The sequence below is a fragment of the Sus scrofa genome, chromosome 15 (genome assembly GCF_054392235.1).
Source record: "Sus scrofa isolate SSC_HxYL_T2T_F1_AM1 chromosome 15, Sscrofa_HxYL_maternal_Yorkshire_Landrace_v2.0, whole genome shotgun sequence".
In the NCBI taxonomy this organism is placed as follows: domain Eukaryota; kingdom Metazoa; phylum Chordata; class Mammalia; order Artiodactyla; family Suidae; genus Sus; species Sus scrofa.
Window position 1 is genome coordinate 86,001,982 of NC_139397.1, and position 14,913 is coordinate 86,016,894.

At 34.3% G+C, this 14,913-nt stretch overlaps 2 protein-coding genes across 41 annotated transcripts in view; both read right to left on the bottom strand.

Annotated features, from left to right (window-relative positions):
- Nucleotides 1–14,913, bottom strand: part of TTC21B (tetratricopeptide repeat domain 21B) — an 875,896-nt gene that overhangs the window by 107,071 nt on the left and 753,912 nt on the right. The gene's annotated exons all lie outside the window — the stretch shown is intronic.
- Nucleotides 1–14,913, bottom strand: part of SCN3A (sodium voltage-gated channel alpha subunit 3) — a 106,834-nt gene that overhangs the window by 26,042 nt on the left and 65,879 nt on the right. For 27 of the 40 annotated variants that reach the window (XM_084999317.1, XM_084999310.1, XM_084999304.1 and 24 more), the window contains 3 exons: nucleotides 8,022–8,195; nucleotides 5,877–6,233; nucleotides 3,414–3,884 (listed from right to left, as the gene is read on the bottom strand). In XM_084999317.1, the coding sequence (XP_084855443.1) occupies nucleotides 3,414–3,884; nucleotides 5,877–6,233; nucleotides 8,022–8,195 (1,002 nt within the window). Of the gene's footprint in view, nucleotides 1–473; nucleotides 1,498–3,413; nucleotides 3,885–5,876; nucleotides 6,234–8,021; nucleotides 8,196–14,913 lie in introns of those variants that run through there. The other 13 variants (XM_084999331.1, XM_084999328.1, XM_084999330.1 and 10 more) reach the window with 1 other exon arrangement.

A 14,913-nucleotide genomic window follows, 5' to 3' on the forward strand; every position in this document is an offset into this window, starting at 1 on the left:
TAATAAACATGGTACAAAAGACAATTTTCCAGCATCATTTAATAATGCCCTGCTTGTGAAGAAAAAAAAATCAGATTTTCTTCAGTGACTAATATTATTTTATTCCTAAAATGAAAAAGTCATTGCTAAGTAAAATTACATTGAATCACCAGGGACTGTATTTTTTTCTATTCATTAATAATTTTATATCTGAATTTGTTACATTTTACAACTAATTCTCAGTTATACCTAAAGAAGAAGAGAGTATATATAAATTAAACCTAGAGACAAATCCCAAACTGTTAATTAGGTTTTTTTTTTCCACCAAAAGCCCTGAAAACTGCTAATACTCAAGAACTTTTCACTTTTCCTTTATAATTTCCTTTCAAGAACACTCACTCTGAACGAGATTCTAGTAAGCAGTGATATCAAATAGGAGAACACTGAGTCAAGAGAATAAACTAAAAACTTATTTCATCCACAAGCCTATAATAGTTTTTAGAGATATTCTTTATTCTTCATAAAACTACAATTAATGATGAATAATGAAAATTAGGAAATTTTCCAAGTCTCTTTTTTTGCCTGCTCAGTTTGGGGTAGAACATTTAGGGAGAAATTAATGTAATTGGAGAAATGAAAAAAAATGGGTGCACTGAAACATTTCTTAATGATCAAGATGCAGTAACTTTTCCTGCCCTTATCATGATGCTTTTCATCTTTTAATTACTTTACAATGAACACTTATGGTTTTGCAGACACATGTTTTAACTTTCCCCAACTACATGAAAATCCAAGATATGTGGTGCCCAAATACATACAGACTATGGCCCTTCATATCCAAAAACTCATGATCACCTTACTCTTTTTTAAATAGAGGCTTTTCCCCAAAACAGGAAAGCAGAAGTTTCCATTTGGAACACTTGAATTGGATGAGTTGAAAATTATATTCAAAGATCTGAATATAATGATCTGAAAATGGCAGCACTATCAAAAAATAAAAAATGAAAAACCCTGTGAGGCTCATTTTGGTAATACAATTTACTTATAAGGGCTGAATCAACAACAAAAAGTTGTGGTCTTATTTTAATGAAATAAAAGCAGAAAAAAATGCATGCTCTTAAGTTCTTGAGTATATTGAACTTTAAACATTTCTGTCATTTTAAAAATAGATATAAATCCTCTAGAGCATGCAATTATTGCTTTTAAAAGCCTAAAGAGACTAAACTGGAAAGTCATTAGCAGAATCAAATACTGTGTTGGGACTGCCCGTCTTGCCTGACCATGCTGTGATGTGTCACACGATTCAGCAGAGAGCAGCTGGGCACGTCTAGCACTTCCTTGCCATGGCAGGGGAAGGAACATAGCTGAGTAGCATGCAGGCCAGTCAGAATTTATTTAGAAAGTGATTGTACATGTACAACTTGCTTGGGTAACCTGGGTAAAAGTGGTGGCACGAGCCTCTGGCTGGTTAAAAAACACCAGAGTTTCATTCTTGATGGATCCAGCTTGATTTTACCCCTGTGAGAAGTAAGAATGGTAAGCAGTGAAGGTCATAGTATGATATTCCTAGATGGTGCTTTGGAATTCAACTTCAAATATTATTCTTAAGAGCATTTGTTCTACATCCTTCACCTAGGAAGACTGCTAACTCTGGCTGTTGTTTAGTAGGTTTCTGCTTTTTGCTTTCTGTTCATGTATTTGATTCAATCACATCTCTTCCATTTAGCAACTTACTATTTTCTTGCCATTCTCAATACCTATAATCTTATATTCACTCCTGCAGAATTAATTTTATAGTAGGTCTATAATGATTTTGCGAGGTAATGTAAGCTTCTTTAAAGATGTTGAGATTTCTCTGAAAGAGGTCATGTCATGACTCTCCTTTAACTCCTCCTTACCCTTAGTATCCAGCAGAGTACTGAATTTACAGAAGTGCTCAATAAATACTTGTTAATTGATGATTTTCTTAAATAAATCTATGTCATGTGATGGAAAATAAATTTAGGAATGAATTCTTATTTTACCAGAAAGAACACATAAATTAGAACTGAACTCACTAAGCAGACTTTGAGTGGAATTTCAGAGAAAGAATATTATACCTCATTTTGTATATATTTTTACCTTTTTCAGAGTATTTTCAAGTTTATTTACTATTATAGTATATCTAAGAAGCTCTGAAATGCCTGAAAAGGGGATCAGGAGGCTATGCATTGTGATACTGTCAGCTACTTACCACTTACACAAATTCTGTTGATACTGTTATTTTACAAAAGAAGGTTCTAAATATGCTCACAGAATCATACATCATTTGTCTAATTCCTATGGTGTCAGTATTATACCCTAAAGCTAAAACCTGTCTTTATAACTCTGTTCTAGACTTCCTACTAGTATCTCAGAAGTTGATAAATTTAATCCAGTTTTCCACAACACGGAATTGAAGAATTAATACCAGTAAGCTACTATCATAGGAGCCTATGAATTCCAATCATACAGTAGTAAAAATTTCCTTTCTTTTATTTTAAATAAGTAGTAATATGATAGTAAGAAGAGTGTTTCAGTCTGCAGTTATACTGTAATCCACAAACGGAGCTTTTATAAAATAGTTCTCAGTATTTTCCAGTTAATCTGAAACACCCTATAGATTTGCTCATCCTTGGCTAGGCAAAATGTAATCAGTGCTACTTTTCCCTTCCTAATATGCATAACATTCTCATAAATGAATAACACTCTTTACAAAGTCAATAAATAAAACTTTCAGAGGTGAATAAAAACTACGAAAACTTCCACATTAAAAAATCATAGCAAAACAATATATTATTGAAAGTAAGGGGATGACACTTTCACAAAGATTAATAAAATATGGTTCATTGATTTTTCTAAAGACCATAAAGCAATGTAGGATAAAATGTAATAAATAACATCTTTTTGGAAGGCCACATTTTTATTTTATTTTATTTTATTATTAATTTTTTGCTTTTTAGGGCCACACCCTGGCAGCATATGGAGGTTCCCAGGCTAGGGGTCTAATCAGAGCTACAGCTGCTGGCCTATGCCACAGCCACAGCAACATCCGATTCGAGCTGCGTCTGTGACCTACACCACAGCTCATGGCAGTGCCAGATCCTTAACCCACTGAGCGAGGCCAGGGATCGAACCCGCGACCTCATGGTTCCTAGTCAGATTTGTTTCTATTGAGCCACGACGGGAACTCCTGGAAGGCCACATTTTTAAATCAAACTTTGAAACTATCAAGAAGATGTATATGCTAATTATTCAGAATGATGGTTTCCTATAGAAAGTTATCTCATAATTTTCCAACATTACTGTACATATGACTTACAATACACTTTTTAATAATGCATGTAAACACAATAAAAATACTAAGTAACTGTAGTACATGGTTTTTATAGGAAATGTATTAAAAACATTCTTACCTCTTTGCTTTCTTCTAGTTCTGACTCACTGCTGAATTCTTCAGTATTTAAGTTTTCAAAGTCAGACTCTCCAACAGCAATTGGCACCGTTACAGTGAGGCTGGGATTGTTTATGAATGACATATAATCATTTTCATCGATTACATATTTTTCAACACTGCTTCCGGTACCTACACCACTGGTGGTTCCATTCCCATCTTTAAGATAATTAAGCTCTTTGCTTATTTCAATTCCAGTATTATTGGACACGCAGCTGTCTATTTTGTTGCCTTCGTGGATTTCTATAACTTTTGGCTTTCTTAAAAAGGTTTTTTGGAAACACTCCCGTATCTTATTTTTCACATAATTGATTCCCTTTTGCATCCTTCCTACTGCAATCTGGAGATTGTTCATTTCATTATCATCATCAGTAGCAGCAAGATTGTCTGAGCTAAATGAACTCAACAATAAGGCTAGAAAGAGGTTCAGAACCTAAAATAAAAAAAGAAAAATTTTCTGTAGTAATATTGAAGTACGCGTAAACATACAGTTTAAACAAGGAACTCATACATCTTTGCTAAAATTAATTAAATGCTTCTTGAGCACTTACCATATTTCAGATACCTCGTCTTAATCACACACTGTTTAAATAACCTGATATCTTCTACCTGCTATAAAGGCAAAATGGTAAAAGAAGCGCCTTTCCTTTCAAACTGAGGACAACAGGAAACTAGAGCTTACAAGATTTAAATTTTGTCTATTCAGAGTTGCTGGTGAAAAGACAAAAATCCTATTTTTGTGGTTTTTGCCAATGAGAAAAAAAATGTTATTTTTCATATTAGTCCTTTTACTGAATTTTACCAGTTACTTTAGCAAATAGTATAGCTTTATATGTATAAATAATGAACTTATTTAATAGCCTGGTAGATACGTGTTAAAACAATATACTTGAAATACAAAGTCCACTGTCCCATGGCCACAAGCTTTTATAACAGCAGAAATTACTAATGGCAAATTATTAGGGTTTAATACATTTCTCATCAATACACTTTGAAAAATCTGTGTCCAAGTAGTTCAGCAGATGAAGACAAATCTAAAATTATTACAGGGTTTAGGCTAAACATATATAATGTAAATAACTTTTCCTTTCTTTTTGACGGAAAATAGGAAGAAATTTCAGGGTATCATTGGGATATATGGGGGAAATATTTCTCATTAACTGATAAAATATGATTAATACAAGAATAACTCATTATAGCTGATGCAAAAGAAAATTTATTTATAGGGGTATTTTTAGTTTGAAATATAGTTACTGAGTTTAAAAAAAATGTTATGTTGTAGGAAGACACTTGCTAAGCCAGAATCCCAGTTTGTTTCCTTATGTTTGTATCAGGTTTGTTCAGAATCTAGAGTTCCCTCATTTGCTATTCGGAAAAAAAACTGCATGTCCATAGATATCCCACAAACACATTCTTTTAAGCAATCTTATTTGAAATGTCCTTCTCAAAGGAAAGGTTCAGACTGATAGCATAAAGAAGTGCTGTGACCACACATGATTGAAAAATTAAAGCATTAAAACACATAAATATACAAATTGTGCTTCTATATTAGTGCTTTTAAGTTAGAGCTAAAAATAAGTCTTTTATATCTGGTCAATGTTCACATATATTCATAACTTAAACTGTAATAATTTATTTTCCTTTAATAAAACAAATTTAAGAAGGAGTATATTTAGTTCCCTTCCAAGTTGTTTGGATAATTGTAATCCATTGCTAAAATGCAATGCTGTATTTCACTGAAATTTGTCTTTAGTTTTGGTAATATGCAACTCATGCCTCTGAGCAAGCAAACAGTGTGAACTATGGATATGTAGAGAACAATTTCAATTCAGAATAGATGGTCTTTTTTTTTTTTTGCTTTTTAGGGCTGCACTAGCAGCATATGGAAGTTTCCAGTCTAGGGGTCGAGCTACAACTACAGCTGTACCACAGCTACAGCAACGCAGATGCCAGATTCAAGCCACGTCTGCAACCTACACTGCAGTTCACTGAGCGAGGCCAGGGATGGAACTTGCATCCTCATGGATACCAGTCGGGTTCTTTACCGCTGAGCCAGGATAGGAACTCCAGATGGTCTTTTTTTAAAGAATTACTGGAGATTATTATCTTATCAAAATAATAATAGGATAAAAATAATTCAGGCCTAAAAAATAATATTAGAACAAAGTTAGTCTTGATGATAAAAACATTTCTTTGAAGAAGATAAACTGAAAACTAATCTTTTTGTCTCCAGACTTTCATGAATATACCTCATTTAATCCTCACATAAACTATAAGATTTCAGTTTTGTTATTCCATTCCATCGTTGGGGAACTTGAACCTGAGAGAAGTTAAGTAACTTGCCGAAGCTCAGAGTGCTAGTACCAGGATTTGAGTTATTATCTGCTCTTGTACTTAATTATGAGAATTTGTAATACATACATACCACAAGGTTTCCAATGACCATGACCAACATGAAAACAATAAGGCACATGGTTTGGCCAGCGACCTCCATGCAGTCCCACATGGTCTCTATCCACTCTCCACACAGCACCCGGAACACAATCAGGAAGGAGTGGAAGAAGTCATTCATGTGCCAGCGTGGGAGTTGACAGTCACTAGAGATCTTGCAGACACATTCTTTGTAGCTCTTACCAAAGAGCTGCATGCCGACCACAGCAAAAATGAAGACAATGATAGCCAACACCAAGGTCAGGTTACCTAGAGCCCCCACAGAATTGCCAATGATCTTAATTAGCATATTCAAAGTGGGCCAGGATTTTGCCAACTTGAAAACTCGAAGCTGCAATCAAGTGAAAATATACTCTTAGTATTGTAATCATAACATAATTTTAAAAGTTAGACATTATTTCTTCAGTATGCTGTATTGTAGAATCACCTATGAGAAATACAAAATCTCAAACTATATGACATAAATTCAAATCCAGAAAAAAATATTAATGACACTAGAATTGTAAATCAAATCATAATATTATTTAAAAGCAAGAATAAAAGGGAGACAATATTTCAGAAATGATAAATAAAACATTTCTTGGAGTTCCTGTTGTGGCTCCGTGGAAAGAAATCTGACCAGTATCCATGAGGACACAGGTTCCATCCCTGGCCTCGCTCAGTAGGTTAAGGATCTGGCATTGCTGTAAGCTGTGGTGTAGGTCACAGATGCAGCTCAGATCCCACGCTGCTGTGGCTGTGGTGTAGGCTGGCAGCTACACCTCCAATTCAAGCCCTAGCCTGGGAACCTCCATATGCCTCGGGTATGGCCCTAAGAAGATAAATAAATAAATAAAACATTTCTGATTCCTCAACAGACACAGCCATGAAAACTATATCTTGATCAGAGAAATTTGTGAATTTAGGAAATGAATGTCATCCTTAGGCTGTATTTTAGAGAGTAAAAAGAAATATTAAAAGTATGAGTATTATATATATGTATGTATGTATGTATATATATATGTATATGTATTTGTTTTTAACCTACTGCGCTGGGTCAAGGATTAATCCTGCAGTTTTGTTGCTGCAGAGATGCCACTAATCCCATTGTTCCACAGTGGAAACTCCAAGTTATATATTTTTAATGGATATTTATGATACAAAAGTAAAACTAATTTGATAAATTTATTGAAAATCTTCCTTTCAATTTGAAAAATACGTGTTACTTAATGTCAAATAAAATTTTACATATTTTGAAATAATTTTTGATAAACTCAAAAAAAATTGTTATGCCATTGTTTAAAATGCTAATGGGTGAGTTCCCATCGTGGCTCAGTGGTTAACAAACCTGACTAGTACTCATGAGGATGTGGGTTCGATCCCTGGCTTTGCTCAGTGGGTTAAAGGATCTAGCGTCGTGAGCTGTGGTGTAAGTCATAGACACAGCCTAGATCATGCATCGCTGTGGCTATGGCATAGGCTAGCAGTTGTAGCTCTGATTTGACCCCTGGCCTGGGAACTTCTATATGCCACAGGTGCGGCCCTACAAAGCAAAAAAAAAAAAAAAAAAAAAAAAAAAAAAGGGCTAATGGGATCAAATATTTTCCACATTTTTCCACATGTTCCTTTAAATTAGTTCTCACTAGTATAAGTAAGGTTGATTATAAAGCCGAGATTAATTAGGTACACAGTTTTTAATTTGCATTTCTTCATAGACTTTAAAGCAAAAAAATTTAAAGCATAATTTTAGAAGCACATGTGTGTTTCTAAATGTGTCTCACATAGCTCACTATGAAGTGTTTCAACCATTTTTCATCATTCTTGAAAAATAGTCACACTCAGCTTTCAAGAGAACATTTATATATTTTCTTAGAATGTCACACATATTGGTATAAGTTTAAAATATGTTAAAATGTAATCATTATGAAGTGTTTCAACCATTTTTCATCATTCTTGAAAAATAGTCACACTCAGCTTTCAAGAGAACATTTATATATTTTCTTAGAATATCACACATATTGGTGTAAGTTTAAAATATTGTTAAAAGTAAAAAAATACTATAAAAATACACATTGATTCATTTTCAAAATAAATGTTATACCAATGAGAGATAGAATATAAACATAATCTATACAGATACCAGTCTGAATGATCTCAGTACAGATAGTCCCTCCACATTTGCTAAGCCAAGCTCCATCAAACTAAGGCTGACAATAATTCCATCAAAGATATTCCAGCCCTCTTGGAAATAATAATATGGATCCATGGCAATGATCTTAAGGACCATTTCTGCTGTGAAGATCCCAGTGAAGACCTAAAGAAAAATAGAGATCAGTATTTCACTGAAAAAACTTTTGACACTTAAGAATTTGTAAAGAATGTTCAATAGTTATGAATAAAAGTATCTTAAAGTGAAGAAATATGACAAATGGATACAGGTTTAGCATTTTTTTTCAGAGTGCATTTTAAGTGGATTTGTGTTATTTAATGAATCTGCTAGATTTCCAAGATAGTGCTGATTTTAAAACATTTCATTGTCCACATTTGAAATTTGAAATTACATAATAGCTACTGAATTATTGCCCCTTTTGTTACCTTATGCTTTTACTATAATCACAACCAATTTTTTTAAGTATTACATTAAGAGAAAAATTTGGAGTTCCTGTCATGGCTCAGTGGAAACGAATCTGACTAGCATCCATGAGGATGTAGGTTCAATCACCAGCCTCATTCAGTGGGTTAAGGATCTAAGGATCTGGCATTGCTGTGAGCTGTGGTGTAGATCACATACTCGGCTCAGATCTGGTGGTGTTGTGGCTGTTGTGGCTGTGGTGTAGGCCATCAGCCATAGCTCTGATTCGACCCTTAGCCTGGGAATCTCCATATGCCGCAGTTGTGGCCCTAAAAAGACAAAAAATTAAAAAATATTAAAAAAAAAGAAAAAAATAATCTAGGTATTATTGGAAGTCACTCAAAAATTACTTAAAATTGTAAAAAACATTTTGTCCTTGATTTTTGTGTTTTTTAAAGGGATATTAACTTATCTCTATAATTATATAAACATTTCTGAAATAAAAGTGAGTTTGCCACTAATGTTTTATAATAATTATCTCTGGATTCATGCCTCAGAATTAAGGTTAATGGATAAATAGAGCAGGGAACTGCGGATTTAACTGAAAGCAGCAGGAGAACATTCTCAGTATGCATACACTCACAATTAGAATTAATAAGTTATTTGAGTGGCTGGATGAATGCCTGTTTGAAAATGGTTTTGTTTTTTAACTCAAAACCACACCCTAAGAGACCCAAGGACATGAGGAGCTATGAAATTACCCTTGCAAAAAATCTTTTCAAGGAATTATCTTAATTGACTATAGGAAAAAGCAGCATATTATGTCTGTAAAGTCAAGCTTACCACTTATCAAGGTAAATCAGCCTTTACCTGGAAGGGACGTTGTCAAACTACAAGTATTAAAATTATTTTGTTTCTAAAATATCCTGTTAGTTAAAGGGAAACTTGATCCACTCTTACAAATGTGCAAATGCGGCTAACATCTCATTTTCCCAATCACAGAAAAACCTAAGGGAAGTACCCATATCAGAAAAATAGCTTAACTTCAGTTCATTATTTATTCACTCAAATAGAAATAAAATGTATTTCAAGCAAGCCTAGAATATTAAAATACAGCTATGTGGTGGAATGCACATTAAAGGTGATTTCTTTTTTTCATTTTATAAAAGGATTCCCTATGGGGTATTTTTTCCCTGGTGAATGTAAAATATGTTCTGATTTATACAAATACTATTTCTTATATAAAGCTTCAGGACCAGCTACTATTTGAAATAAACAGCCTGATTATAGAAATATATTAGTTATATTGCATTAGGAACAATCCAGGTAAATAATCTACATATTTCTCTTCCTACAGAAAACCATAAGGCAAACTTCTCAGTTCTTCTGAAGTGACTAAGATGTCCTGCATTATAAAAACCTACACCTTAAACTTATATTCTTTCACCTAAAATTTAATCCGAGCATGAAAATAACATTTTAATTACAATTTGCTGTAATATCATAGCTATGTATCTCTCTCTCTCTCTCTCTTTTTTTTTTTTTTTTTGTCTTTTTGCCATTTCCTGGGCCGCTCCCGCGGCATGTGGAAGTTCCCAGGCTAGGGGTCCAATCGGAGCTGTAGCTGCCAGCCTACACCAGAGCCACAGCAACGCAGGATCTGAGCCGCGTCTGCGGCCTATACCACAGCTCACGGCAACGCTGGATCGTTAACCCACTGAGCAAGGGCAGGGACCGAACCCGCAACCTCATGGTTCTTAGTCGGATTTGTTAACCACTGCGCCACGATGGGAACTCCAATATATCTCTTAATTAAAAGTTTTCAATTTAGGCCATAAAAGTCATTGTTATTGTTTTTGGTACATGTTAGTCTAGTTTAGTATTGTCAATGATTAAGATTTAAAAAAAAAATCTTTCTCATTCTAGCAGAGGTCAACTAAAAATAACTTATGTTTACATAATTTAAAATTTTCATCAGAAAATGCTAAGAACACAAAGAACTGGCAGTTCCTGGATATGCACAGGATTATGTACATAAAGGCCATGTGTGGTTTATAAACATACAGAAGTTCTGATGCCTTTGAATTTATATTATCACAAAGAATTTTTAAAACTAAGGCAACTAATAAAAACACATTGAATGTTTATTGTTTGGACTTAGCCTAATTATATCTTATCTTCGGCAGAAGCTTTTGTTTTTTGAAACTTTGGATTAGAAGCTTCTATAGCCATTCATTCATTCATAAAAAAATTTTTCAGCACTTATTAGCATTGTACTAGGCTTCGAAACTACAATACTAATTTAGGATATACAATATAAGATTGCATAAACCTAATTCATTTAGGCTGATAAATTTCTTATGGACAATACCTTTATAGGCTTTCTAAGCCAGCTTTTTTAATGAGTAGATAAGTTCAGTGAAAGTTTCTAACCTACTTGTGATAACACAAGACAATTAGTAAAAGGGTAGGCACAAAAGATAGGGATGAGAATCAGCCTGGAATCTGGACCAAGGGTAAACAAATTTTGAGCATTTTGAGTTGTGTTGTTTTTTGGGGCACTGGGTATGAATGATCAAATATTAGGGGTTAAGGTCTTGATTCAGGGATAGGAAAGTTTCCTTATTGAATATTTACTTAGAGAGGAAAGTTCTGTTGAATATTGATCAGTTTGCTGCACAGAACCTCTAACTTGGCCAGATGACATTGCATTTCTTTGTAGTGAATGTGACATAACTGCAGCCTCCTTTTGCTCCATTACCATTAGGTTAAGTTTTAGTTTATAAATCCCCATGACTTTTGGATTTTTATCTTTAAATATTTGTTGTTGTTGATGATTCTTTTTTTGAGGTTTAAATTGAAATATATTTAAAGAAAAATAGTAGGAAATCATTTAACATCTTTTTTTTTTTTTTTTTTTTTTTTTTTTGTCTTTTTAGGACCACACCTGCAGCATATGGACGTTCCCAGGCTAGGGGTTGAATTGGAGCTGTAGCCACCAGCCTATACACCACAGCCACAGCAATGCCAGACCCGAGCCTTATCTGCCAACTAAACTACACCAGAGCTCAAGGCAATACCGGATTCTTTAACACACTGCATGAGGCCAGGGATCGAACCTGTGTCCTTATGGATACTAGTTGGGCTTGTTACCACTGAGCCTCAAGGGGAACTCCTCCTCATTTAACATTTATAATTTTCTTTTCTAGCATTTGTCAAATGAGCATATCGTGATGATTCATCACATCTGTTTTATATTCTTGGATTTCTTTCGGTATGATATTGCTTAGCAAATTTCATTAGAAATTGGGATATACACACAATTATTGTTACACAAGAGCTTTATTAGTAGTTGTTAGAAACGGATGATAAGCCAGTTTTATATTACACCAGGGAAGGAGTTAAATGGCCAAATAGCACTCCTTCACTGATGCAGGAGGCTTTTTAGGTGAGTTCTAGAGTTTGGGTCCTAAGTTTTTTTCTTTCAATAAATAAGAGCCATTTTTCCTCCCCTCAACGAGTTATCATGTCCCTTTCCTGAGATTGAGTTCATAGCCTACTCCATACCATTTAATTAAAATAATTTTTATGATTGCGTTTCTTTAGGATTTTATTTGCAAATATTCTGTAAGATCCTTAAAACAGGTATCATTTTCTAATGTCCCCATCTGGTTCTAGCAGAATAAAGGGTTTAATCACTGGTAGGAGAGTTATAGTAAGGAAAATAGCATTGGAGCTACAGATCTCTATCAATATTCCCTGAAGAAAAAGTGACAACTCTTTGTTGGAAAGGTTTGTTTGATGAAGAGATTATTTAACCTACTGTTATTGATGGAAGATTTCTTGCTTATGGAATCCCCATGGTGGATGCATGGGTTTTATAATGGTTCAAACAAAATTAAAGAAAAAAGCAAAACAGAGCATCTTAAGAAACTCAATAGAGATTTGAAGTCTCTTGATATTCAAATTTGATCAATCCAGTCAACAGGGAAGTGATGTAATTTTTATATGCTCCAGAAACAGGATACAAAAGGGCACACTGATCTAAGTAAAGACTGAAAGTTCTGCAACTCTTTTACGGGACATTCTTTTGTTATCAATTCAACCAAAACCTCAATGCCCTTATTTATAAGGCAGTATACAATCATTTGAGTAGTAATAAACTAGTCCATAGAAATTTTAAATTTATTAAATAATAAACTATAAACTCCCCACAAAATGTACAGTGCAGCATTCATCCGTGGTGTATAATATAAATCTAAATTCACCTAAGTACACATGATATAAGGAATATATTCTTTGTGTGTGTGTATGTATATGTGTATATATATTTTTTCATATATAAATATTATTATGAAGCTTTTTATGGGTATAAAATATGGTATAAAAATTATGAATGCCTTACAGATATATGACATTATTGCTATTGCTAATAATGAGTGTTTAGCCAATAGAAACAATTAGTTTACGTATTCTCCTATTCTTATGGTTATGTATCATTAAATTTATTCTCTGTCATCTATGCTCTCTATCTCGATGAGTCTTTTTTCCCCAATGCTACCTCAACTTACCAGTGATACTGCCACAATCTACCAGTAATCAGTTTTTCACCCCACTTGTCTACCTCATTATCTCCATCACTACTCAAAGTTATAAAATTTTAGAACATGAAAAATCATCTAGTCCAACACATTGTGCTTGTGAAAAAACAAGACCTTGACTTTTTCAAGACTGCCCAGATATTTATCACAGACAGCTGTTCATGGACCCAGATTTGGTGCTTCAGTGTAGTGCTTTTCCATTTGATAATCCTGTAATCCAACCTTCCTTATCCTGTACTTCCATACTCAATTTCTTCAATATTGAAATTCTCTAAAACCTCAGTATCCTGCTTCACTCTGATCAATTTCCAAAATTTCTTCCTAACCATTCAACTTCCTTAACTGTCCAATATTCTGGGAAAAATACAGCAGCTAGAACAGAACTATTTTCCATCAGTATTTCTTTTTTTTTTGTTGTTGTTGTTGCTATCTCTTGGGCCGCTTCCGCGGCATATGGAGGTTCCCAGGCTAGGGGTCCAATCGGAGCTGTAGCCACCGGCCTACGCCAGAGCCACAGCAACGCGGGATCCGAGCCGCGTCTGCAACCTACACCACAGCTCACTGCAACGCCGGATCGTTAACCCACTAAGCAAGGGCAGGGACCGAACGCGCAACCTCATGGTTCCTAGTCGGATTCGTTAACCACTGCGCCACGACAGGAACTCCCTCCATCAGTATTTCAAAGAAGGGTTAAGAGCATATCTAAGAGGAAAGAAATGGTTTACTGAGCACACGCTAGATGCCATGCATAGTGCTAAGTGTTTTATATTACCTCATTAGACCTTCACAACAACTCTGGGAGATGAGTACTATTATGTCTGTTTCAGTAGTAGAAAACAAGGACTCATGTTTTTTTTATCAGACTTATTCAGGTGCTACATTATTAGGAATCACTGGCAATGAGGTCAAACCCATTTCCACTTGATTCCAAAGCCCATGTTCTTTCATGAAAACGTGGTACATGGTGCAGCCCTTTTGGATAGGAAACAATCTGCTGCTTATTTATTGGGCCACAACCATGTAAAGTGAGTGATACAAAAGGAAAATGAGATGTAACTTCTGCCTTGGAGTAATTTCTAGTGAATTTGAAAAACAAGAATTATGATACAAAAAGAAAAATTTTAATATTTAACTGTGTTCTATTCACAGATGCTTTAGGAGTTAAGAAAAGAGTGTTCAGTGTGGGCTGAGTGTCATGTTAGAGGAGATGAGACTGGAGTTGGATCTTGAAGAATGTGAAGAATTGATATTAAATTATTTGACTCAGAATGCTTTAAATGCAAAGTTAGAGAATAGTGAATTATTTCCCCATATGTAAACATATAAATATTTGTGTGGTACAGTGACAAGGCTGTTGTGATGGGGCTACTGATGGCTAATTAGGAAACAGTTGAAAATAAGATTGTACAAGAAGGATGGGATCAAATGGAGAGTCTTGAAAGCCAAATAGGAATGTTGAACTACAAATAGAGACCATCATGTGTTAGCAAGGTGAAAACATACTGAGTGCAGAGTACTAGAAAAATGATTTTAATAGTAGTTATAGAGTTAAAAGATTGATACCTGGAAAAGAGAAATAATGGGTCTTCATATAAAGCTGTATGTAAGAAATAAAGGGAAAGTAAGTTAAATGGCTATCAGATTTCTATCTGTGAAGCTAGAAATCTACTAGTAGATACAACAAAAGACTGAAATGAGACTTTTTTGGACTTTCAATAAACTGTGAGAGAGGTGGTCTTTGGATGTCAAGTACTGTGTTTAAAGTTATCCTGGAGCAATTAGCTAAAACTGTTGGAAATACAGAAATGGAACACAGCTTATACCCTAAGTGTAGATAATACCTAGCATTCTTGAGTACA